The 27,539-nt window shown below is 40.0% G+C and overlaps 2 protein-coding genes across 9 annotated transcripts in view; one reads left to right on the top strand and one right to left on the bottom strand.

Annotated features, from left to right (window-relative positions):
- Nucleotides 1-2,436, top strand: part of kctd15b (potassium channel tetramerization domain containing 15b) — a 36,929-nt gene extending 34,493 nt beyond the window's left edge. For all 6 annotated transcript variants that reach the window (XM_077564524.1, XM_077564529.1, XM_077564527.1 and 3 more), the window contains one exon: nucleotides 275-2,436. In XM_077564524.1, coding sequence (XP_077420650.1) covers nucleotides 275-433 — 159 coding nt within the window. In that variant the 3' untranslated portion in view covers nucleotides 434-2,436. The remainder of the gene's footprint in view (nucleotides 1-274) is intronic.
- Nucleotides 2,437-2,593: 157 nt separating this feature from the next.
- The window catches only part of LOC144050081 (transcription initiation factor TFIID subunit 4), a 78,879-nt gene continuing 53,933 nt past the window's right edge, over nucleotides 2,594-27,539 (bottom strand). For all 3 annotated transcript variants that reach the window (XM_077563013.1, XM_077563014.1, XM_077563015.1), the window contains one exon: nucleotides 2,594-6,275. In XM_077563013.1, the coding sequence (XP_077419139.1) occupies nucleotides 6,099-6,275 (177 nt within the window). In that variant the 3' untranslated portion in view covers nucleotides 2,594-6,098. The remainder of the gene's footprint in view (nucleotides 6,276-27,539) is intronic.

The raw sequence follows: 27,539 nt of genomic DNA, 5'->3' as shown, positions 1-27,539 counted from the left end.
GGCCGGACGCTGGCAGGCCACGAGCTCAAAGGGTTGCGCAGAGTGCGAGGCGAGGTGCGTTCGGGGGGTCGGCGTGAAGAAGGTGATTACTGGCGCTCCTAATTTGAGTAATGAGGAGGCCGGGGTGAGACGAGTAAGCCGCCAAGGGGGCATTGGGGGCGGGGCACGTGTCGGGAATAAGGATGAGCCTTACGCTAACTTTGTGTATTCTGACAGCTAGGCCGGACATATATGGGCGTTCTTCCTCAACGTCACTTCCTGTGCGTGTGTTCAGGTCCTGGAGCGTCTCTTCCAGAAAGGCTTCAGCGTGGCGGCGTCCTGCGGCGGCGGCGTGGACTCGTCGCAGTTCAGCGAGTACGTGTTGTGCCGCGAGGACCGGCGGAGTCTCTCCATCAACACGCCCATCAGGATAAAACAAGAACCTCTGGACTAGAACAGCGGCGACAGAATCCAATTGGCCGCCAACATCCGCACCCGAATACGTACTAACTAGCAGAGGCTCGTTCAACCCTCTGAGGGGAATGTAAACGCAAAAAAAACAACAACAAAAAGTTTGGAATTCCGCCCAAAGAGCAAACCAACACGAGCAGCTTACTTGAAATTTTTGGAGGACCGCCGCCGCACATCAGAAGTTTTTTTTTTTTTTTTTTTTACTCGCAAGAGGACGGACACCATCCGTTGTGAAGTGTCTTCTTTCTCCAATATGAAGGACGGACGCTATTGTGTTCAGGTTGTTGGAAGGGAGCCTTTTTTGGCAGGAAGCGAATGGCAATGCATTCCGGATAGGCTCGTTTTTTTGTCCCTCCCCCTTGTTTTGTTTTGTCACACACTAAATGACGGTTTATGTTTGCGTTTAACATATCACCAGGGGACTTTGAGTCGCAGTTTTCATGAATGTTTAAAAGAGAGAGAAAAGAAAAAAAGACGCCAATCGTTTACCAGTATGTCTCGTCAAGCAGGAGGTGTACTCTAAATGTTTGTAAACTTTTTATTTGTTTGCACTTAATCATCACCCATGTTGTCACCAGGACATGTCCACAGATACACAGGTATGTTTTTTTTAATTGGCCTATTCTAGTACTATTTTAATTTCCCCAATCAAAAATACAACTCATTGCTAATCAATAAACAGGTTATCTCTACATAAAAAAAAAAAATGATATCACATTATAGGTTAAAACCAAATGGAAAGACACCTGTGGGGCGGGGGGAAATATATCTATTTTTTTTTATAACCCAAAACATTAACATGCAATGGTAGTCGTCAAATGAAAAACACGTACGGTATGTTCTAATGCTCAAAATGTTTTTTTTTCTTTCTTTTCTTAGCGGAGCAGTTTTGAGAATCAATTGCTTCTTTTGAGGAGCAACTTTAGAATTTTGTGGAGCAATTTTTTTCTTCTTCCAATTAATTCCAAGAAACAGAAGGAATGTTTTTTATTACAATAAAAATGTGACAATATAATGAATGAACAATATTTTTCTTTTTGTATAATATTTGTAATAATAATTAATAATTTATAATATTTATATTTTTTACCAACAATTAGGTCAGCAACCCCTCTACCTACTACTATTACAAATTATAATGACGAAAAAAGGAATCTTTTGAATTGGAAAAAAAAATCAATTTAAAATATTTTAATAATTAAGTAATTTCATTTTCAAAAATGTATTACCTGTGTTAGTGTGGACATGCTCAAGTTATTTTAAACTACACTGTAGGTACCAAAGCTGACAGGGTGCATATTTTATTGATTGTAAAAAAGTTTTTTTTTTTTTATTTTAATTTTTTTTTAACAGCGTGTTAAAAATCAAATAAAATCTAAATGGGTGTGCGTCTCACTGCTTTTTAAATAAATCGTCTTTCTTTTTTCCCGGATTGGGAGAAAAATGTTGGTAGTGTCGGCCTTCCCGCACTCCCAATGAAGCAGTACAGGCTCTTCTCCATGGGGGGCGCTCTTACAATGGAACCACACTTTCCACCAGGACTTTGGAGCTCACCGTGTTGTGCTCTGGCGTCAGTGGAAATAAAGACTCACTGAAGATTCCTCCGGGAATGACTTTTTTCCAGGGTTCAATTTTAACCCGCTCAAGACGCCGTTTTCTCCTCCGTGGGGTGTTATTTGGTTTGGCAGCAATAAACGCACCCTTCCGAATATTCGCAACTACACGAAGTCATGGGCCAGTGCTCGGCAGACCTGATTATTCGGACTTGTGTTTTTACCGTAAATAAATAAATAAAGGCTTAAAAGTGTCACATTATGTACATATGGACTGAAGTGTTTTAAAGGGTATAATAATAATGATAATAATGTATATTATTTAAAGTGTTTAAAAGCAATTAGACTGTGGTATTAAAGGGCATGTGTTCATTTTGCAGTGTCTTTATTTGACTTTTCTGGCATATTTGCGATAATAAAAGGATGTACTGTATTGACCTGTGTCTTCTTTGCAAATATGGATACATACTGAAAAATATTTTTTCTCAAGACAAGTGTTATTTTGGATTCTTCTCCTGGATGTCGAATATTTTGGTCTTTTCCAAATGCTTTACACATTTTAATGCTGAAGAAATGGACATAAGACAGCATCTTGTTAGTTTAGTAAACAGCTTATTTATTCCTTTATAAAATAGGTACAAATACATCAGTATTGTTTGTTTGTTGTTGTTTTTTGTCATTTCACACAAACAGGAAAATTCAAAGATATGTACAAGAGTTTACCAAAAATAACGTGGTTCTAATAAACACATAGGTCTTGTAAACAGTATTTACAAAATATCCTTACAGTGAAACTTTTATTTTTCCCGTATTTTTTTCCTCCTTTTTTTCTTTTAATATTGTCCCAAGGTTTTGGCTAAAAAGCTGCAAGCGGTAAAAATGCCAAAAGCAAATGAGATTATTATTATTAAAAAATAAAAATAAAAAATCAGTCAAGATTGATGCTGTTGTGCTTATCAAAGAGAAAAAAAAAATATAAGAACATGTGCATAAAAGCCAATTGATTAAAAACAAAGTCAAACTGAAAATATATTACAAGGTGTGACTTTGAAGGGAAAGTGTCAATACTGTTTACATTTCTTAGCAATATTAAGCCGGCAGCTTTAAGTTGCCAGCTAAAACAGGGACTTTATAAAAAAAATGGATACAATAAAATAAAGGTGCTGTCAAAAGTCACAACAAAACGCAACCCACCAACCGTTTGAAATATTTCAATTCGTCCAAAGAGAAAAACTGCATAGGCCGAGATATTACATTTAAATGAACGTACATGAACGTACACGTATGATTTTGCGTTTATACATTTATAAAAAAAACGTTTCACAATACAACATGATGTGAAACAAAAACAACAAGCCTGAATGTCTCACGCTTTCTTCACTGGATGGGAGCTGACTCATGTGCGCACAAAAAAAACAAAAACAAAAAAAAAAACACTTGATAGACTTGAAACATTCTTTTGTTGTTGTTCTTCAAACATTTGCCCAAACTGCAGTTATAAAAACAAAGTGTGTGGGCTCAACTTGTAACTACGGCAACCGGCCCATCTCGTAACAAAAACTCACAGGTGAAAGAAATAAAAGTGGACGAAGGCGTATTGAGGCCGCTGAAATGCTGTTGTTTTAAATTATAGAATACAGTCGTAATGTTATGAAAATAAAGCACCATGTCCTATTTATCAAACATACAAAGAATTCTGAGAAAAACAGTAACATGTAAAAAAAAAAATAATAAAAAAGTGTACACAGATTTTTGTTTTATTTTCTTGAATAATAGTACTTTAAAAAAATTCATAATAAACTTTTTTTGTGAAATATTCTTGTTTCTGCCATAGAAAATACATAATGAGATAAACTAAGATTTTATTTTTGGGGGCAGTCTTAAAGGGAAAACTGTATAGTATGGCAAAATATTATAAAGGAGACTTTTTTTGGGGGGGGGGGGTTAACATTACAATAAATAAGGTGTAAGACTACGAATAAAACGGATTTTAAATTTGAAAAAAGTTGCAGCCTTACAAGGAAAAAAAAGTCATACTTTTGGAGAAAAAGTAACACATTTTCAAGAGGAAAAAAAAGATTACTTCAGAGAAAAAAAAATGAGATGTGAGGAAAAAGTCATATTTTCACAAATAATTCTTAATATCACGAGACAAGAGAAAAAGCTGAGAAAAATGAGAAATGTGGCAAATGAAGTCCTAATATTACAATAATGAACGTATACTGTATCTGCATTAAGATGAGAAGATTCAATTTTATTTTAAATACTAGTTCTGTGGAAATAAATGCACTCTCATTATAATTTCAATGACACCTGTGGCAAACTGAAGCGCCGCATGAGCCCCTCCCTTCGGAAAATGAGCCGCAAGGCATTATTCCGACATGGGGCCCAGCCAGGTAGGTGCCTTACTAAAGAAACTGAACGTAATCCAAACATGTGCCTAGATCTAAACCCTATTAAGCATCTTCAAATGCAAGATGGAGGAGCAAAAGGTCTTAGACATTTTCACTTCGGGGTGTTTTCACTTTTGTTGCTGGCAGTGTGCTGAATTATTCTGAGAGAACTAGACAAGTTGTACAAAGACTAATTTCCGTTATCGCAATTTTGTTATTTTTGCAGTGTTGTCCAGTGAACAATTATAATATTCACAACAAATTTGAAAAGTTGACCTCTCTCTAATAAAATGGATCTTATATTCCCATAACATTACAACTTTTAGACGACAACTATTGTTCTTGTTAGTGTCAGAGGTGGCAAATCCAGGTCCAGAAAGTAAAAACCCTGCCACAGTTTGGCTTTAGCCACTGTAGCTAGCTAGCTAGCTAGCTCTCTACCAGGTAAACGAACACCAATGGAGATAGCTAGCTAGCACATAGGGCTAAAGCCAAACTGTGGCAGGGTTTCTAGCTAGCTAGCTAGCTAGCTCTCTACCAGGTAAACGAACACCAATGGAGATAGCTAGCTAGCACATAGGGCTAAAGCCAAACTGTGGCAGGGTTTCTAGCTAGCTAGCTAGCTTTCTAGCAGGTAAACGAAGACCAATGGAGCTAGCTAGCTAACACCTAGGGCTAAAGCCAAGCTGTGGCAGGGTTTCTAGCTAGCTAGCTAGCTCTCTAGCAGGTAAATGAGCACTAATGGAGCTAGCTAGTTAGCACCTGGGGCTAAAGTCAAACTATGGCAGGGTTTCTAGCTAGCTAGCTAGCTTTCTAGCAGGTAAACGAAGACCAATGGAGCTAGCTAGCTAACACCTAGGGCTAAAGCCAAACTGTGGCAGGGTTTCTAGCTAGCTAGCTAGCTCTCTATCAGGTAAATGAGCACTAATGGAGCGAGCTAGCTAGCTAACACCTAGGGCTAAAGCCAAACTGTGGCAGGGTTTCTAGCTAGCTAGCTAGCTCTCTAGCAGGTAAATGAGCACTAATGGAGCTAGCTAGCTACCTCTCTAGCAGGTAAATGAGCACTAATGGAGCTAGCTAGTTAGCACCTGGGGCTAAAGTCAAACTGTGGCAGGGTTTCTAGCTAGCTAGCTACCTCTCTAGCAGGTAAATGAGCACTAATGGAGCTAGCTAATTAGCACCTGGGGCTTAAGCCAAACTGTCTTTCTACTTTCTGGACCTGGATTTGCCACCTCTGGTCAGTGTGGCCCTAATGCACCTTCATAAAACTGATCTGAAATGTGTTTCATATTAAATATTCACTTTCATAAAACTCACACACGTTGATTCATTCTGTTACGCTGTAAACTTAAAAAAAAGAAAAGAAAAAGAAATGTAACCGAACTATTTACATTTACAGCAAAGGGAAATGTGTTATTGAAATCTCCTTTATTGACACACGGTCAATAAATACCTTAGTTGGACATGATTGGCTGTTAAAATGTTTTTAAAAACGCACGGTGGCCTTCAAACGTAATCATCACCACGCGACTTGAAACGCAAGACCGCAAGGACAATCGATGCAATTTTTTTGTGACATTTTCTTCCTACGCTTTTCTTGTGAAAGTGGAAGCCGAGTGACGGCGAGCGCACGTATGGAGACGACGAGCTGACACCTGATGTGAAGGCACGTGGCTGGAGGAGGAAGAGGAGGAGGCGGAGGCTACTTGAGGAGGGCGCGGTAGAGCAGCAGCGAATGGGCCGTGTCTCGCTCCTGCTCCATGTAGAAGATGAAGTCCCTGAGGTTGACGCGGGTGATGCGCTGGCGGGCGTACTGGCGAGACGACGAGGAGGGCGTGGACGACGAGGCGGCCGGGGAGCCCGCCGTGCTGCCCGAGAGCTGACCAGAAAAACAAACGGGGAACAAGATTAGCGTCGCTCATGTGTTAGTGAAAACAATAGAAAAACGTAGTCAGCCAAAGTTTCGATGATGATGGTTCTGTATTAATAATGACATCTATTTATATGAAGACACTGACCATGTAAACAAATTTTCACAATTCTGAAACTGACAAATACCAATATGCAAAAAAAAAAAAAAATCCTTTAAATAGCTATTTATAGAGGGAAGCGTATTGCATTCACTTGAAAAAAGTGTCATATTTTTGGCGCTTTGTTTTTAAAAAAATATTTTTTTGTGTCTGTTTTTTTATTTATTATTATTTTTAGTTATTTAATTAATAATTATTTATTTAGTTAGTTTTATGGATTGATTTAAAGAATATATTTTTGCCTGTTAAAAAAAAAATCTGTTTTCTATGACGATGTATTAGGGCCACGTATAAATATATTTTTTCAGAGGATGGGGGCAATATTTGCGAGAAAAAAAACACATTTGCGAGTTTATGAACTCTTAATTTTCTGCCTTTCAGAAAAAAAAAATGTTTTGTTTTTTTAATAATTTTCTTCTGTTCTTTAGAATACTTCCCCCCCTTTTTTCTAAAATATATATTTTTAATGACAAAAATTTTTTAGAAAAAAATGAAAATAATAATTTTTAAAAAATCTGACAAAAAAAATCAGGAAAACTGAAAAAAAAAAATTCCCATAAAACAGAAAATAACAAGTACTGAAAACCATTTTTTTTTTGGGCGGGGGGGGGGGGGGGGGGGAGTTAAGTACTAATAAAACTTTCCTGAGGGGAAAAAAATAACGTTGAAAGAAATGTGAAGAAATGTGAATTTATTTGAGAGTCTTTTTTTTTTAAAGGCCATATTTAACTAAAAAAAACAAACAAGGATTTTCCATGATCTCGAACAGTGCTTTCTGTGTATACGTTCAGATTAAAAGTCCAAAGTAGACTAAACAAGAAACATTCCATGCTGGCTTTTCTGTTTAAGTTAGCTCATTCTTGTATTGGACTGTATTGTCTTTGGGTGTCTTTGGTTTCCTTGGCGAACCACAACACCGGGGCGCAAATAACGCTTCAGTATGTTCCCCATTCACCACATTCCAGTCGTGTTGATGAATCGTCAAAATCATATACGAGATTTGCGATTATTTTGCCCTTTGGGGCTATCTGAGGAAAACCTTGGCAACGGCGGTGAAAACAAACCCTTTCTGTCTTTTATGGCTGTCAGCGGTCGCTGCATATAAACATCGCTACTGATCACGGCTGTTTGTATTTGTTGCTCTATAAAGAATGAACAAGGGCGGCTACATAGCAGCTGATGGGAATCAATTAGCGCGCATGAAAAGAAAGGTGGTCGAGTGCCAAGTTGAGGCGGGTAAACAAGACAACAGAGTGTGGACACTTACACTGATTGCAACATTGTGTAAACAAACGGCACACGGTGCAGACAGGACCGAATTGTTAACATGTGACGCATTCATACGATGGCAACGAGTGGACTCGACAACCTTTACAACGAACCTTACCGTGAATTGCGTACCAAATGTGGTTTCAGAGAGACGAGGGAAAGGATTAGTGTCACTAATATTGCCTTTTCATATCGTTCATACACACAAAAAAAAGCATATTTGGTACGGGGAAACATTGTTTAGTCTCAAGAAAACTCATTTATTCATTCTAAGCGTGTCAGTGGCATCTTGAGCATATGTGAAAGACGAGCCCGCCCACGGCCACGCCAATTACTGCCAATCACAAGGAAGCACGGTGACAGCGCAGTGAAGTCGACCAATCAAAGCCATGCGTCCACCTGGACAGATGGACAGGGACTGGCCGCGGGGTTCGAAGGGAAACGTTGAGTGTGGTGAGGAGCGAGTGACTCCTGCGGCGACGGGGGCGACGCTAGCCTCAAGTGACATAGATTCACACAGAAAGGTCGGCGCCTGCGCGGGAAATTCCCCATTCTGTCCAAAGCAAAATAAGCACACGAAGTCACTACCTTGGTATCCGTGGTGACCAAAAACAACCAGGACACAACGCTGTGGAATTGAAACAAAAACGTTCATATGAAAGCTATGAGGAACAAAACTGGCAACATTGAATAAAATAAATAAATAAATAAATAAATAATGAATATAAAAAATTAAACACAAAAAATAAATATAAATGAAAATAAAAACAACAAAAACTCTCTCTATATATATATATATATATATATGAATATATATATATATATATATATATATATATATATATATATATATATATATATATATATGAATATATATATATATAATAAAGCAAAAATAAAAACCAAAATAAAAAAGGAGATTCAAAACATAAAAATAAATGTGGAAATAAATCTATAAATTTAATTAAACGTCAACAATAAATAAAAATGCTCTGCTTTCATATTTATTTATTTCATGCTGCAGATGCTGTTATTTATTTATTTGTTTTACTTTAATTTATTTATTTATGAATATATATATCAATATAAATATAAATACATGTAAATAAATAATAATTTATATTTATTTTTTGTGTTAATTTTTAATTTTCCCTTTTATTACAAACAAACATTTTCTGTTTGGTCACCTGACATTCTGCATACAGTGGATTAATGCCGCCAAAATAACCCAACTATACTATTCATTAGAGGTAGGACATTTTTGAGCAGATATTTCCAGACCAGGGGTGGGCAATCCCGGTCCTCGTAGGCCGGAGTCCAACACACCTGATTGAAATAATCAGCTCATCAGCAGAAGCCTGATAATGATTGTGATCATTTGAATGAACAATGCGTAGGAAGCAAATCACCTAATGGAAGCAGGTCACTAAAAGTCAGACTACAAAAAAAAGTGTATATCAAATTTAACCTAACCATGGGTTGATGGAAACACCTTTTTAGTCCCCAGAAAATGCATGCCAAATGAGACTGAAAACTGAAAAAGAGGACCCTCTGATATTTCAGAACCCTTTCCAATGGAAATTGTAAAACAAAACAAAAAAAACGTCTGCACTGTCAGGTCACAGCGGGTGAAAGGAAAAGCGAAGAAGAGGGGAAAAAAATGAGGAGCAAGTCGGATCCACGAGGCAAAAAACAGCATCTGTCATTTTATCTGTTGATGGGCGCTCCCAGGCGTCATGTCACATGACATATCCATCCTACGGAACACGCGGGAATACTTTCGATACATCGCTTCAGACGTTTGACTCGTTTGCAGGAACAGGAACGGAGCTCAGTGGACCTGAGGAGGAGGAGGCGCGGAATTCAGCATTGAGGCCTTTACTTTTTCATACTTTGATTTACTTAAAGTGCTACTTTTCAAATTGTGCTGCAAAACCTATAAAAGGGCGACATTAGCAAGTACGGTTCTTTCAGTATGTTGAGAGTTTTTTGCTGCATCTTTTTTTTTTACGTAGACAATACAGACAATTATAAGTTTTTCTCTCACTTCAGCTGATGCTTTAGACTATTTTCCCTTTCAGACATGTACATGATGATTTGTGAGTAAATAGCCTCGTGTGAAAATATTTCTGAATAAATGAATAAACTGACACCAAGCTTATTTTAGTTAATGGAAACTAGCGAAAAATCGAATATCCCAAAAACAATTTCGTTAACGAAAAAAAAAATGCTTTTATATGTTTTTTTAAAGCTAACAAACTAAATTTTATGTTTACAAAGCTTACTAAAACTAAGAAGGTGTAATAAAAAATCAATTCGGCAATATATCGCTTTTTAATCGATTTTTAAACATCAATTTTTTATAGAAATATTCAACAAAACGTCTTACTTAGGGTTAGGATTCACACATTAAGCATGGAAGAATGTTATATTAAAATAACATTAAGCCTTAATATTTTATTTCAGTGCTGTTTGAACATGAAACTGCAACCTGTTAGCTAAATGCAGTGGCTCAGTTGCAAGCCGGAATTTTCAGATAAATAAATAAATTTTCATACAAATCTTACAGTGTACATGTACAAGTTTACTGATTAGTATTTTCCAAATTTGAGTAAAAAAAAAAATCCGCAATAATTAACTTATAGATTCGCATCGGGATTAATCGGTATCGAATCGAATCGTGACCTATGAATCGCGATACGAATCGAACCGCCAAGTACTAGACAATTCACACCCCCTAATAGTCGTCAATGGCAGTGAATGAGTTAACCGGAATAAGGATGTTGGAAAGTGTGTCACAGAAGTGACATCATCTATCAGCAACCAATAGAAAAGCACTTTCAAATGACGTCTCCCAGGCGACAATTTTGCGCGCTTGCCTTTTGGCTCCAATGGCTCGGCTCACCTGCTTTTCATTTAACTCCGCCCCCACGTCACCAAATATGGCCCCTTGCCTTATCGAGCACGACATTGCCGACATTTCCCGTCTTTCGTCCCGCTTCCGCAGCCGAGCAGCAGCGATGCTCGTAGGTGTCTCAAGGAATTTACATTGAGCCCTTTATTGTGTGAGGAGGCAGGGGGTGGAGGTGAAAGGCGGCGTTGACGGGGGGCGCTTCTTGATGATCTCTGGCTTTGAACCCTGAGTGGCACCTGTGCCTTGATGCCGGAGCCAATATTGGATTTGGCCCAGGTCACAGCTCAGGGCGGTGGGTTAATGGCCCGCTTTGCCAGGCGCACACTTCAGCACGGCCCCCGCCCCGGCCAACCTGCTGCCTCAGCACTACATCGCACACACACACGCGCGCACACACATTTCTCCAGGTAGCCGCATGATGGCTAAGAATCTTGGCGAAGTGCAAAACGCTCTACTGCATGGATGCTTTGGGGGAAAAAAAGAGCGTATTTCCCCCATGTTGGCTGAGAACTCGATAAGCCTCCATGATGCATTTGATGATGCAACATTGTTGTTATTGCTTTGATGGCGGTTTAAAAAAAAAACATGTTAAACTCTAATGTCTCTGCTAGAGGCGAGAAGGACAAATACAGCAGAAGGGACGTAAATCATGTTTTGTGGTATGGGCTAGTTGAGCTCGGTACGGTTTAGGGTTGGAAACTCCCCGATACAGCATGCTGCATTCGTTTTTTTTTTTCTGGAGAGCTCAGTATTGTCCATTCGGTAATTTTACCAATTTGACATGTCATCATCATTGCTCTCCTTTTCTTTTTTTTTTTAATGTGGGTGAATATGTGTATGTGCGTGCGTGCGTGCGAGTGTATTCATTAGTTCACCTAAAACCTATTAAGAAATCCCATACCGTTCACCTAAACCGAACACTTCCAGCCAGAGTCGTGAGGCCGTCAGGAGACCCAAGGAAGGACCAAAGGAAAGAAAGGAAAGTCACTTTGCTGCATTCGTTTTAATGGATAAATGATGAGAAAATGTGTTGAAAATCGACAACTGGCTGGCAAGTTACGGGTGAGGACGTCGAAGCGTTCCCACGTTTGCCTCTGCGCTGCATTTAAGCAAAGGAACGCTGCCTCATCCCTCTGCAGTGTTTACAATGTGGAGTCCAATGCAACAAGCCCACTGCCCCTGCCCCCCCCCCCTTAATCTCTGCACTTGGCCCAAAACGTCTCTCCTACGGCCGCCATTAATCAGCACCAGAGACTTTCTTTCTCTCTCTCTCTCTCTCGCCTTGCCCTCCCCACCCCCCTTCTTTGCCAAACGCCCACAGACACGCTGGATGAGGCCATTTTGAAAGAGTTAACAGATGTCGGCTGATTGGCCCCGGGCGCTCCCACATTGCCAGGGTGATGTATTTGATGTGGAGTTTATTCAGCTCTAATAAATGTATCAAGAATTATAATAATAATTCACAGATGTACACGAGCAGATTATAAACCAGAGCACCTCTTTGAAGAAAACGAGCCAAGATGCCAAGATTAACACAACCGAAAAGGGGGGAATGGGAATGAAATGGTTCGGTCCACCCAAAATCAAGAGAGAGCGATTATGAGGTACGAAAGGCCTCGGTTGACTTTACAGGTTCCCTTTTCTATGGAACTGCCATTGCTATCCAAATTTAGGGAAACAGTCAAGGACACTGGGTCCATTTTGATGTTAAAATGCAATGTAGGTCAAGATATGCTAAGACAGATGGTGCTGCTCCCCCCGCCCCCCATTTCAGGACCATTTACGATGGAAACGCCAAATAATCTCTCCTTTGGTCTCTTGAGGTCTCCCTGATTTGTTGGAATTTGGATGTTTCTGGGGTTGGTGAAGGGCTCTGGTTGGTGGCCCGGTGGGTGGTGTCTGGTCGGTGCTGGATTTCACTTTCCTTTGGTCCTTCCTCGGGTCTCCTGACAGCCTCACGACTCTGGCTGGAAGTGTTCGGTTTAGGTGAACGGTATGGGATTTTTTTAACAGGTTTTAGGTGAACTAATGAATACACACTCACACGCAAGAACATGCACATTAAATAAAAAATAAATTAAAAAAATAATTTAAAAAATAATAATAAAAAAAAGAGAGCAATGATGATGACATGTCAAATCGGTAAAATTACCGAATGAACAATACCTGAGCTCTCCAGAAAAAAAAAAAAAAAAAGAAACGCCAAATAAAAGCATACCAAACCAAAGTAAACCATAAAGCTTAGTGGAAATTACACACTATGAGTTTGATTTGAGGACTCTACAATGGAATGGAAAGACCATTAAATGCACAATGTAAATTGTAAAAAAAATTAATAATAATAAAAATAAATAAAAAGTAATATATAAAAAGCAGCTATTTACCATTTAAAAATATCTTGAAAACAGAACCAAACCATGCTGTTTGCTTGAAACAGGACACGACAAGTCAGATATACCGGGACCCTTTCAAAATGGGTTTAGATTAAAGGGTATTGTCTAGTGGAAACGGGTCACTCTGGGTCAGATATTCCCAATGGAAATGTCCAAAATGAACAACGAACAGAAGCAAAACCTTACTGTTCGATGGAAACGGGACACTGTGGGACCCGACCGTGCTACTTGGTCCGATTTTTGGAGACTCCTTACAATGGAAATGCCATCAAATGCATGCCAAATGGAATTGAACGCCAGTCACATATTTTGGGACTTTTTTGGGGAATTTACACCAGGAAAATGCCGAACCGTACTGCTTGGTTGAAACAGGACACTACAAGTCAGATATTTCGAGACGGAAATTGCTCTGTGGAAATAGGACACGAAAGTCCGACATTTTTAAGACCATCCTCAATGAAAACGTCAAAACTGCTTGATTGAAACAGGCACACTTGACGGTCAGAAATTTGAGGAGCCTTTTTGATGGAAACGCCAAAAACAGACCACTTAACGAAGCCAGGAAACAGGACATGAAAGGTCAGCTACGTCAGACTCTTGACAGTGAAAATTGCACAAAAGACCTTCCAAACCTGTACTACTTGTTGAAAACAGGTCTTGGGATTCCATCACATTTGGGCAAATTCATGTCTCGTCAGTGTCAAAGTATTTCATTGACCCGTGTGTTTTTTTCTTGAACAGAGGGCACCAACAATTATGACCATGTGACTCATTGACCTGGCAAATTACCCAATTTCCTTTATTGTGCCACATTGAAGTCCGCTGAAAGAAACGAGCAAATGACTTCCACAACAAACTAAATTATGGTCCACAAGAAAGCAAATCGAACTTATTTGAAAAGGTGCACTCACATAGCACATTAACTCTTTGACTGCCAAAAACGATAAATAACGTTTAGTAAAACCCTAGGGAGGAGTGCCAAAGACGTTAAAAGACGTTTGTTTCAAAACAGAGGTGAAACTAACCATTTTCTATTGTTGATTACTGAAAAACGGAATAAGGTAGAAACAAACTTTTTTTTCTGATGAAAGATGAGAGTCCAATCTTTCATTTGGTAGTACGTGTGTTTCCATAGTCCAAACACATTATTTTCTGTGGACCTTGAAAGATCAGTCAAAATGCTTAAATCGGCTGGCACCCACGGCATCCCTTTTCTCAAAACGTCTGGCAGTCAAAGAGTTAATAGCAAGCAAAGCACGGATTTGCCACTACGGTGCCGGATGCAGAAATTAGCCCCATCTTTTAGTCTTTCCTTTTTCTACTTCATATTTTGGAATGCCTCAATTGGACGTGAGATTTCACCGTACCCTGCACAGATTCATCCTTAAGTCATCTTAAGGTCCACAAAAATAAATGTTGAAAAGATTACATTTCACAACAAACAACTTGTATTTATCCCAAAAGTAAACGGATAGCACGTTTGAAAAAGGGTTTGCTCCCGGAGCACGTTTATAGCGTATAAAGCACAAAAACAGCTTGGCAGCGCCACGGCCATGCATAGCAACCGCGCTGAATTTCAGTCAAGGAGAAAGAAGGCAAAAAAGCAACACCCAAAAAAAAAAAAAACACCTTATTACTTCTAACTCCTGCAAGCCATTTTGGTCTCCAAAGGTTTTGGAGCGCCGCGGGCCATGTGTCTGCAGTGTTTCGGGAAATGACTTGCCTTCGCACGAACACTGCTGTGTTCTGCAGCGCTGCTGCCCCCCAGCATCCCCCGCTCAATTTCTGCTTAACCCCTTCCTGCCTTGCCTTGCACTGACTCACTGCTACAGAGCCGCTGTCACATTGTGGAGAATTGTGTGCGTGTGGGGGGGGGGGGAGGGGGGGCGAAGCGGACCAGCTTTTTTTCGCCAGCTAGCACATTAGCGCCTCGTCTTAGTCGGCCACTTGAGCGTGTGATGGCGTTTGACAAAGGTGGCGCGGATAGGAGGGCGAGGAGGGGGCAGTGGGCTCGGGGAGGACGAAAGACGCACTTCGGCTCCGGCTCCCACAATGCAGCAGTGTGTATCAACGGCGGATTAAATCTGCAAACTCGTTGACACAACACATAATTAAAACATCTTCGCTCCGGGTCAGGAATTTTCTAATTAGCGGTGTACTGACAAAGCTGCAATTCCATCGCCCTGAGTTTCAAAGTCCACAGGTTAGCGCTAAGATGAAAGGCCCGGCCCGGGGGCGCTCACTCTCCTGCGGGTTCGGGAAGGGGGAGTGGCGCACGCACACACAATTCCTCAGAAGACAGTCACGAGGTCACCACAGCTAAACACCCGGAACCTGCCTTCCAAACAAAAGCAAACTTCCCCTGCCTGGAAACACTTTTTAAAACCCCTCTGAGCCACTCGAAGGCTTTAATTAGCTGTTATTGAGCACAGCGGCTTGCTAACGTTGATGCTCACATATTGGTTATCGTGGTGGAATATTAGCACTAGCACGCGGCATCGCACATAACAAGACTCCGTGCCAGATGTAGCAAAGCATCCCCAGAGAGACCAATGTTTTGTTCTTAACCATACTTGAGGGGTTTTTAGTTGTATTTTTTGGGGTCTTTATCCTGTTGGAGGACCCGTGACCTGCGGCAGAGACCAAGCTTTCAAGACACTCTCTTACTAAATGTGGCAAAATAAACCCAATCCGCTTGGGTTCTTCTCATAGAACTTGTACCACTTGATAGTCTTGAGATTTCATTGTACACGGTGTGCCGGATGCAGCGATGCATCACCGGCGTCCATTTTGTTCTTAGTCATCCTTTTTTCCTATTTTTAGCAGTGCGTTTGGGGTGTTTGATCTGTTGAAGAACCCACAACCTGTGGCTGAGACTAAGGTTATGAGACACCCTAATGCCAGAAGAAGAAAAAAAGGTCCAGAAGTGTTCTTTTCACAGAACTGGTCTGACTTACCAAAATTTTCCAGAATACCGTAACATCTAGAAATTCCATTCTTGGAGAGAATCTCCAGAAAAAAAAGAAAAAGAAAAAAAAATAGAAATTCCATTCTAAGTCAGCAAAGTTACATATTGGAACTCTTACGAGTTGGGGACATATTTGTAGTCTTTATAGGCAATTCTATACAGCCACAATCATGTTAATAATGTGCAACATGAATTTAACGGGACAGTTTATTAATTCACTGCCTTTGACAAGTATACAAATTTTTTTCAACGGGGCCAGAGAATCTGATTACGTTCCACTGTAAATGTCAAACTTGGAAACAACTTTACTGATGCACAACCACCAGTAGATGACATCATTGCCCCATTTTATATGGCATAAGCACAGTTTTGGAGTCCATGGGAGTAATGGCTGCAATTTGTGCAATTTTTCTACTGTCGATTATAAAAGAACGGGAAAAAAGGCAGAGAGGAGAGAGTCTATTCTGTCATTTGGCAGATTTGGTTTATATATAATTATTGAACATAATATCGTGTGGGTATTGAAAATTTCGAAAATTTCGAAACCGGCTAGCAATGAATGAGTTACGACGTACATTCAACGAACTATGTGTCCCATAAACACACTTAAACGATAAAGATTAACGACCGTGTGACAGAAAAAGTTGAGTTTGAATTGCACGCCGCAATGTATCGCGGGAAGCAAAGAATGGCCAGTACAAAGTGCAAACAACAGATTTTTTAAAAATGTTGTTGTCAGTTGGTTTAAAGTTCTATCACTTGACTTATATTACTGTTTATTTCTTTAAACTGCATTCCAGACAACAGTGGACACTTTGGAAAGGCATTCACATCGGCCTAGCACTTATTTGTACCCTTTCATGCAAACAAAAAGGTATGTACAGTCAATTGTCGCTTTGCTATTGGACCGTTTGTGTACCTTTTCTAACCATAAACAGTACTTATTTGTAGAACAAACACAGTACCATTTTTTTTCTCAGAATGTATGCCAGATATATAAAAGCATCCTCCGAGTCCCAGAGTTAGTTCTTAGCTAGTTTTGGGCGTTAACTTTGTGTTTTGGGTCTTTGTCCTTTTATGTGGATCCGTGACCTGTGGCGGAGGTCAAGCTTTATGATGCCGGGCAACATATTTCATTCAAGAACGCCTTGATTTGTCTTGAGATTTTATTGTAAGCCAGTACTGGTTCAAGATATTGCAGCTAACCAGCCTCAAAGTTTGATGTTTTGTTCGTAGCTGTTCTTGGGTATACGCAGCAGCACAAATAAAGTCACCCCCCAAAAAAGTTACTCTTGAGTCACTAATGGCTTTCCGAGCTGGACGATTAACACGAGGCCAAGTATCGCACGTACAACTTTTTTGCCCACATTAAATATTCAAAGCGTTTCATATAGAAAATGAACCCAATTAAGTGTTATAAAACAGGAGAAGCGTAATGAGTCTCAAGTCGGAACACTTGTCTTCAGAAGCGCTTTGGCTAATGAGCCCGTGTTGGTTTTGCGCACGCTGCCGCACGTCCAATGGCGCACCGTCACTTTTTAATTTTTAATTCAAGTTGAATGAGAGGGTGGCGACTCAGTTAATAATGGCAGCATGGTGTTTTGGAGGCCGGCGGTCCGCCCCTTTGATGTCTTTCCCGACAAATGTTCCAACGACTAGTTAGCGATGGAAAAGGTAGCGCGCGGAAATGACCAAGCGCGTCTAAAAACGGCCTCATTAGCCATGAGTGGATTCTAGAGGTAGGGAGGGTGTGCTGAAGTAGAAAGGGGGCCGCACCGACAGGCATATGGTGGGCGGTAAACCTTCGTGGTCCTGGATCTCAAATCAGCATAAACACGGCATAATCATAGTCATAATTTAGTCATCTGATTTTATTTTAGTTTTAATCAAATTTTAGTCGACCAAACTAAATAGCAATTTTGGTCAACGAAATAAAGAGCAACTTTAGTCGACTAAATTGACAATTTAGTCGACTAGTCGATTTGATATTTTCCTTTAGCATACATTTCAACTTTTATACAGGAAATTCCAACACATCTATTTGTAACTGTAGTATAATACGCAAAAAATTTTTAATATAACCATGTTTTTAATTGTTTCATTGAAACATGTTGAACTGACAATAATATGCCGTCTGAAAATATGACTTACCGTAGTTTTCACCTAAAAAAAAGTGCATAATTGCTTGAGTTTAATTTTACAGCTGCGCAATGAATGTAAACATGTTTGAACATGAAATTATGTGCAGTGAACATTGAACAGTTTCTGAGTGGTTCTTTTCCCCCACGTCCACCGACCGGCGTTTAATTCCTTCTGATTGGATTGTGTGAATTTTCATCACTGTGTTGTTTTCATTTTAGTTTTAGTCGTTGAATAAATTGTCAGTCAATTTTAGTTATCGTTATTGTCTCAATGAATGGTTTCTATTTTAGTTTTCGTTTTATTTCCGACTGAAAAAATTGTTCCGTGACGAAATTCTCACTGGTCGCTAGTCCCCGTGCACCTGATGCGATTGTCCAAGAGCAACTCTGACAACTGCCGAGGCTTTATTGTCATTTTATGTATTTATTACTTAAATAAAGTATTTTTTTTTAAATGTTACCCAAAAAAATCATTGTTTAAGGTAATTAGGTATCCCAGTGTTTCTCCCACAAAATAAAAATATGAAAAAATACAGTATTTTATTATTAATTTTTTACAACTAGTTTAATAAAACAAAAATAATGTAATTAATAGTTTTGCTAATTATTAATTATTGTTTTCAGAACTACATGTATTACTATTTAATTATATGAAGTATAAAATGTTTTTTTTTTACAAAAATTATCCATTTTTAAATGTTGTCACATTCACTATTTCAATTCCGTTGCCATGAATAAACATGAGGATGGATATGAAGATGGCAGATATTAGAAGTTGGTGATCCTTGATCTTAAATCGATATAAACGGGGCCATTTTTGATATCGTCTAACTTTCACAGGACTCGCGATCTACGCCGCCACAGCTGGTCCCCGTGCACCTGATGTGACTTGACTGTCTGAACAAGAAAAGCTCTGATTAAATTCTGAGGCTCTACCGGGGGAACCAGTAGAGTCGTGGAGTCATGTTTAATATAGATGGCCCAGAAAGATGAACGACATTGTGATGGAATATTCGTGGGTTCGTTCCAACGATTGTGACCCCAAGTGTCACAAGCGTTTTATCCGGGACGCCGCCAGGGCAAGAGGCGGCGCTGGTTTTTGGATATAAACTGGCTTCAGACAAAAGATCCCGGCTGATTTGACATTTAGTACACTTGGTGTCATGCATCGTTCAAAAGGAATTCCGGGGTGGGATCTTTGTAACTTTTCAACTTTGTTAAATTGTACTTTTTGACACAAGCGTCTGCTCGACGAGTTTTTGACGCCTCATCTTTGTGCCTTCACTTTATTGAAAATTACAGCAAAAAGCTTCTGGGAATCTCAGTTCAGTCCTTTGTGTTTGGAGTTTACAAGTTGTGTCCGTCTAGCCCGTCTTCTTACCACGGTACAAAAACATGCAGATAAACGCACACACGTTATATATTCACTGACTCTTCTCCACTTTTCCATGTCATATAAATATATATATATATATATATATATATATATATATATATATATATTTGGTGTTTATTTATTTGAATGCAATTCATTTAACTTATTTCTTAATATAAATTACGGGAAAAAATATTTATTACAAAATCTTTATATTTAATAAAAGAAAAACAGCAAAGGTACCTAATTGAGAAGAAAAAGTAAAATGTTTTTTTCATTATTTTTTATTTATTAAAATTGTTTGTACAAGTTATTAAACTTCCTTTAATTTAAAATAAATACAAACATTTTATCTCACACATATTTGGATTTTGAAACAGGGTGTTCTATCCCTGTCGGTATCATGGTGGTATGTGGCTTCAGAAGTTTGTGGAAGGCTGCTTTTAGACAAATAGACCCAAAGGATCGAGAAAATGTACCTAAGAGACATGAACAGACCCTCCTGTCCCCACCTATTTACGATTTTCCCACACTCACACATTAAACGCCATTCATGTGGATGCTAATAACTTACATGTGAATGGAGAATGTCCTCCCAGTGAACTGTTAAGACAAAACAGAAGTGCTTGGTGTCCGTTTGGATTCCGTGGATACAGGATTTTAGCACAAGCCTTACGGTTTTCCATCTCCCTGGAACACCCGTTCCCTCCCGCCTCCCCTCCACAGCGGGCCCGGAAGGCTTCCATCCTACCTGCGCAGCATTTTGGCAACCGTGCATCATTTTTCCAGGCAGCTGTGTGTGCTTGTGTAGAAAAGGCTTATCTACATATTGACTCGCTTTAAATCCACATCCTTGTCTGCTACAATAATTACATGTTGTACATGAAGTCTATTACTTCCTGCACCTGAGGCGGGCAACGCCGCAGGGGAGTTGCCCAACGGCGACCCGGCAAACACCTCCAGCATCGCCTAGTATCCAAACAGCTCGGGAACACACCCGCGGCCATTTGCAATGCAATGGCGGCTTCCTATTCCGGGGGTGCCGAGTGAGCAGAGAGCGCCATCACATGGCCAGTCTTGGTGCAAAGTTAACGGGAGTCGGCTTGGAAGTTCATCCATTCAGCCATTTTTTTTCGGCACTCTCCTCATTAGGTTCCAGTGAAACCTATCCCGGCGGACTGGTCAGCAGCTAATCGCAGAGAACATGTAGACAAACAACCATTTACACTTGCATTAACACTTAAACGCCATTTAGAGTCTTCAATGAAGATAACCGAAATATTATCAAACACGATGGATCACTCTGATTCCTGGGTAGAACCAGGTCCATTTTGACTCATTTTGACTTGAGCCTTTTTCCAGCCAATGACAAGAAGACACGTCCAGCAATCCTCAACTACTCTACCAAAGTTCTATCAGTGGTTCATTAGTCCAGCAAATCCATAATTGATGAAATCAAATAAAATATACATGTGACCATGAATCAAAATGATCAGAATGGGAATGAGAGACGCATACATGATCCTTCTTGGAAACGCTGTGTTTATTTTTATTCTTCTCACGAATGACCTCAACTTGATGGGTAAAATATATATTTTAGGGGTCTACAACATGTCCCACCCACAAAACTTACACTGTTGCTGCCCTGGAGTTAAACGAAATACAAGTTTCACCAACGGACATGACACTTGATGGACACGTCCATCGTAACCGGACACACAAAAAAGTATCATCGATCCATACACAAATTGAACAAGAAGTAGGTCATTTTAGTTTGAAGCAGCCATTTTGAGCACATTTCAAGGCTTATGAATCCCTTAAAGGAGTTCCCTCAAAAGAGCCCCAGACAGAAGGAGGTATCAGCCCCTGATCAGTTTTACTAATTGTCACAAAATGGGGCAGACAGGTTTATCATCACAGGACACATTTAAACGTCTTAAGAACCCATGCCTGAAAGGAAAACAAAGAAGTCAGCCATTTTGGTTTGAAGCAGCAAATTCCAGTTGAGACAGTCCTACTACCGGGTAGGTATTTTTCCCAAATGAGCCCCAATCAGAAGCAGGTGCTAAATTTACACGTTTTTTTGTTTTGTTTTTTTGGTGCATAGGCCATCTAATGTCGGCGGTGTATGGCATCATATTTTATCCAATAATTTGCCATTGACAGGGTGCTGCAATCATCCTTGTAAATTAGAAAAATAATTCCCATAACAGAATGCACAAAAAAAGTCTCAAGGTCCCAGAGGTGTGCAGTATGGACAAAAATGTACGTCCCGATACAGGTAATTTTATATCCCAATAACAATGTATAATAAAAATAATTTATATAATATGTAATAAAAAAATATATAAAATAGGGTGCACTTTATTTACCATAACAGGAAGCATGACAAAAGTCTTAAGAACTTACCGGTATGTCTACACACAAACGGGAAGTCGTTTTGTTTTGAAGAAGCCATTATGGGTCAACTAGAGGGCCCAATTCAAAGCAAGACTCTCCTTTTAGAATGTTGCTAACAAGCTAATGCTGGTGTGGCAAGTCTCCAAAAACAATCCAACTGTCTCTCTCCGTTGAAGACCGATAACATTCTCGATGATGTCTGAATTCTGCTGAGATTATTTGTCACAAAAAAAAAAAAAACGCCTGACTTTCACAGTTAATTGGCCTCCCTAATTAGCACAGGATGTCTAATTCCCACATCAGAGTCGCTGTGCTAAATGGTAAAGCGTTAGTGAGCGGATGCCATCCCTTTCTCCTCGCCTCCTCTCTATAGAAGAGCGGGAGACGCAGTTTACGTTACGCACTCGACGACAGATTTGTCGTCTTAATTAGGCAAACAGCAAACAAGCACAGGGGCTTAATGAGCCAAGGCGGTGTCAAGCAGCTGGCCGATGATATTTATTGACATGCATATCACGTTTATGATTTTTGGGGGTGGGGGCGTGGGGGAGGGAGGAGATCTAGGAGAATTATGAAGGGGTCACTAAAAAAAAAAATACTAAAAAAGCTAAGCTAGGGGGAGAAATTGTAAAGGTTATGTATTTTTTTATGGAATATTATTACCATTATTTGTGGTAGTCATGGTATTAGTAGTAAAAGTAATGTATTAATCTTAGCAGTACATTTAGGATTATTATTGTCATTATTATTATTATTATTAGCAGTAGGTGTTGTAGTAGTAGTTTTAATATATTATATAGCATTTCTATAAATTTACTATAATAATAATAATAATAATTATTATTATTATTATTATTATTATTATTATTATTATTATTATTATTGGGTGTCAATGAGGCAAAAACAGATCACAGACTTGATGCATAACATGGTTCAGGGCATTCTTGAACTGCCTTGTAAAAAGTATTATCGTTATTGCAATTTAATATTTAAAATATTACTACAAGTATAAAAGGGGCGAATGAGGCCAGGGAAAATGTGGTTGAAGGCCCTCTCATTTAAATGTGCAAAAACAATACGTGAATCATAACAAAAGAAGTGTTGAAAAGTGAGTTTTTTTTCTCACCAAGATGATCATTTGTAACTTCTTTTTTTTTCTAAATTGGTCAAAAGCAGGGAAAAGCTCGGCAGAAAAGGAGTGGAGGGGAGAAAGCAAGAGAAAAAAAATTAAGCTGAGACGAAAAGTGCGACTTGGATTTAATATTTTATAATTGCCAAGGGACATTCTGAGATCAATGATTTTTTTTCTTCTTTTTTTGCCCGGGACGCACATCAGAAAGAGATGTACTTCAGTCTTTTTTTAGGGGAACATTGCTCTATTTAATTCCAGCAAGAGCGTGTGTGTGATGCATGTGAAATATGCCTGGCGTGGCCCCCTCGTGGCTCCCCAGGCACGGCTGCGGGCGCACATTACCACTTTTAATGGGGCCGCCACCAGAAGAGGCGAGGCAGCCAATAACCCAGGCCTCTCTAATGGACCGCCTTGTTTGTTCTCGGCCATCATTTTTGCAAGCTAATTTTAGATGGTGTTTTTTTTCCCCCCCGTGTTCCGAGAAAGAGGAAAAATCACGACAGTATGTGTGAGTGAGAGGACAACGCAATGAGCATTTAAAATGAAAGGAGGCAACCACCAATGTCTAGCAATGAATGGTCTGTGTAAGACAACAACCGTGTAAGACCACGTGACCTCTCCCAGCCAATCAGAGCTTCCCTCTGCACATATAATGGTTTGATATTAAATTCATTTATAATTATAGATTTTTAGCCATAGTAATAGTAGTAGTAGTAGTAAAAGTATTTTTAAAATATTATTAATGTTATTATTAATATTATTATTATTATTAGTAGTAGTAGTAGTAGTAGTCAATTAGTACTCAATTCCCCTTTTTTTTCCTTTTGGATTTTGAGCCTAGCTCACCTTGGCTGTTCATTTCGGTGAACTGTTGGCAAGAAACGATATGAGGCAGGTAAAATGCTAACATGCTAGCATTCGTTGTGCTCACAAATGGCAAGAATCTAAATAACCAAATCACTTAGATACTGTTGATAGGGATTCTTCACAAAATGCTAACAAGCTAGCAGTTTTTCCCAATAAAAGTAATAACAGGAGTTGAAGTGATGTCTCCAGAGACTCGCTACTTTCATAAGCGTCGTGTTAACGACTTCATTAGCAGCGCCTGCACTTTGGTGCCGTTCCACCACATTTTCACAGTCAGAAATTGGGAGATTTTGGTATTTGTCCCGTCCCCCCAGGAACAGTTTCCTCCCGCGGAAGGCGTAGGCCGCGACGAGTGGGTCTGCGGTTCCCCGGCTCCCCTGGCCGGCAGGCTGCAGCTCGAGAGCCCTGCCTCCGTCAGCACGCCTCCGTAGCGGCTCGGCGGACGGATTCATTCTCTGAGAAATTTAATTATATCAAGATTAACAAGGGAGGTAATTAATTTCTTTAAGATTGGTATCTTTTTGAAGCGCCCCAGGCTCAACTTTGTTGTCAAAATTGTATATTGAACCACTATTGCAGGGCCATGAAATGAGCGAATGGCATCAGTATGAATGTATAGAAACGTCTTATCTAAATAGGACTGTTACACTGTAAGCGCCAATATGTACATTTATGTAGACGCATGAATGTACATTCAAGAAGAAGAATGTTCCAGAAATAACCATCCTACTCTTGAGACCTCTCAACAATGAAACACAAACACAAAGCCGGGAATTCTCAGTTTGTGGCTATTCTGTGTGGACAGTACCAACATAAAATGCAGGGATGAAGTTAACTGGACCATTTCCTGACTTCAAAGGTAGTATCACAGCCCTATTTGAGGTGGTATGGTGTCTAAATTTATTGTACAATGCCAAGAGTGTAAAGTTTGACATTCACTTTTCCTGTCTTGTTGTGTTACAAGCAGTTGTCATGATCCAAATACTGCATAGTGGTACCTTGACTTACGAGTTTTTTAAGTTACAAGCTCTTACTTGGCTTTTTTTTTTTTTTGCTTTGTTTTACGGTACGGATATACTGCTATGGTCACACAGTAAATTAACGATATGCTAACACACAGCAGGAGCTTCGTGGCTCAGGGAGTAGATCGGCTGTCTCCCAAGATGAAGCTCATGAGTTCGTTCCTCAACTCTTACCGACTTTTATTTTAATTTTTTTTTCAATTCTTTATTTTACTCTCTTCCAAGTGTAAATATTACTCTTAAACTGAGTCTATTTGGTCTCACTCTAAATAGAGTCAAGTTTACTCTTTTTAGAATTGAATGTGCACTTAGCAGGTTTTGCACCTGTCTCATACAAATGAGAAGATCTACCATGAGGCCAATGTTGGATTTCACTTTCCTTTCTTTTCTTTGGTCCTTCCTCGGGTCTCCTGACGGCCTCACGACTATGGCTGGAAGTGTTCGGTTTAGGTGAACGGTATGGGATTTTTTAATAGGTTTTAGGTGAACTAATGAATACACACACACACTCACTCACACGCACGCACATACACATTCTCACCCACATACAATTTAAAAAATAATAATAATAATAAATAAATAAATTAAAAAAAAAGATCAAATCGGTAAAATTACCGAATGAACAATACTGAGCTCTCCAGAATTTAAAAAAAATTAAAATAAAAATAAAAAAATGAGGCCAATGTTGAGTGCGATTTTTGTTACCATGGCAAATAGGGGTTTAATTTAGTGCTGACAAACGGCCATGGGTGAGGTCAGTGCTGGACTACCGGTAGCTGCTTTTCTGATTTAAAACGCACCATAGTTAGAGAATTAATTATTGATCATGGAGGTTCATAATGTTTTCATTTCATAGGGAAGGATAGGTTGCAAAAAGAATCGTGTATATACCGTTCAATGCTGCATTATAAGTGTTCTAACCTGTGCTCCAAGTTGCACTGGAGAGTTGGCAAAGTGCAAGGAGTTAAGTTAGCTACTGGCATCCAGCCAGGCGGACCCTGCGAGCATCACGGAAGCCTTTTGTGGCTCCTCGCTGCAAACAAGCAATAGCCTTGAGAAGCCGAGTCAAACTAATATCATAATCTTCTTGACTTTATGAAACTGATAGCCAGCCTCTCAGTGTAGCCGCTTTTAATCATGTTTAAAAGGAAGCGGGGAATGGGGGGGGATTCATACAGGAACGACACGGCTTCATTACAGTCTGATGATACAGTACTGTGTTAAGAGTGTGTTGTTCAAATCTGTTTTATTACAGGAGTAATAACAGGACTAATAGTTGGCAGCAAAATACATTTCTAAAAGTGTTTTTCACCAAGCAGCAGTTGAGAGATCCTGAGAGAGGAGTTCTGAGTTTGAATGTTTGACTTCCTCCCACATTCCAAAAACACGTTTTAGGTTCATTAAAGACTGTAAATTGTCCATGTGTAGATGCTTATTTGTCTGTTCTATACGTGCCCTGCAATTGTAACTGTCTTTTGCCAAGAGGCCGGGTAGAACCTGGACTAGACGCAAGCCAAACTCAGGGCACATATAGACAAACAACCATTCATACTCACATTCACAACTTGGGACAATTTAGACAGGGGCAACGATTTGAACCCCGAACCTCACAGCTATGAGGCAGACGGGCCAATATTTGTGTCAATACGCCACACCGAAAAAGGGTTAAAGCCATTCTTCTATATTAGAAGCGAGTAGGAGGAGTAGAACCATCCAGTAGGCATGACATCATCCACCAAAGCGCCAAACCCCCAACGGGGGGAAAAAGACGTCGAGGCGGTGGGAGGGGAACGCACTTAACAACCGCGTTTAACCCCTCTCGCTTTCACTCGACCGGTCCCCTTAACAAAACATCCCACCCCGGCTGGTCCGAGCGCTTCGCTCGCGCCCTCCCTCCCTCCAGCTCCGGAAACCCTGGCGCTTTGTTCGCTTCCTGTTTGTCTGGTGGAAGACCCCAAGACGAAGGGCTAAAGATGGAGGGACAGTGGCGGTAAGAGTGGTGGAAAGAAAGAGAGACACTCCGGAGTTGGGATTGATTTACTTCATTAACCGAGATTACAAGTTTAACTTACAAACCAGAGGTCAAAATTTCTCATTAACAAGGGGGACCGTGGAGGACCTCGGGGGGCTGGGAGACCACTCTTATTACTGACTACACATTTCAATCTGTCTTTGATGTTCCATGTCTGCCTTTTTAACCCCCCCCACACCCCCCCATACCACCCGCCCCTCCCACTTTTGGCAGCGAGGTTGATTTTAATTGTAGCTATAGAACAGAGCGTGGTTTTGCCTGTAAGCCAGCCTCCACATCTGTAGTGAGTGCAGCTTTAGTGATATTGGGTGCAGTCCATAGCTCGGGGCTCATTTTAATGGTTCCCCCCTCCGCTCCACTCCCCCTTTTCTTCATTGGAGACTCAGATTGTTTTCCACGTGATTCCTGTTAATTTAGCTGGAGGAAAGGGCATCAGTTTTCCTTGTGCTTCCCCCCCCCCGCCGCCCTTCTCACTCTATTGCCTCGCTCTTTCTGATCTTCGGCCTCAAAGGAAGAAGGTAAGATGCAAGACATTCGATAGGGCGCCCCGGAAACGCCATTTTAGCGTCGACAAACAGGAACCTCCGTGTTATAAACGGG

Source organism: Vanacampus margaritifer, chromosome 4 (genome assembly GCF_051991255.1).
Source record: "Vanacampus margaritifer isolate UIUO_Vmar chromosome 4, RoL_Vmar_1.0, whole genome shotgun sequence".
Taxonomy (NCBI): Eukaryota; Metazoa; Chordata; class Actinopteri; order Syngnathiformes; family Syngnathidae; genus Vanacampus; species Vanacampus margaritifer.
The sequence above is the reverse complement of the archived record's forward strand: the minus strand, read 5'-3'. Positions and strand labels throughout refer to the sequence as shown.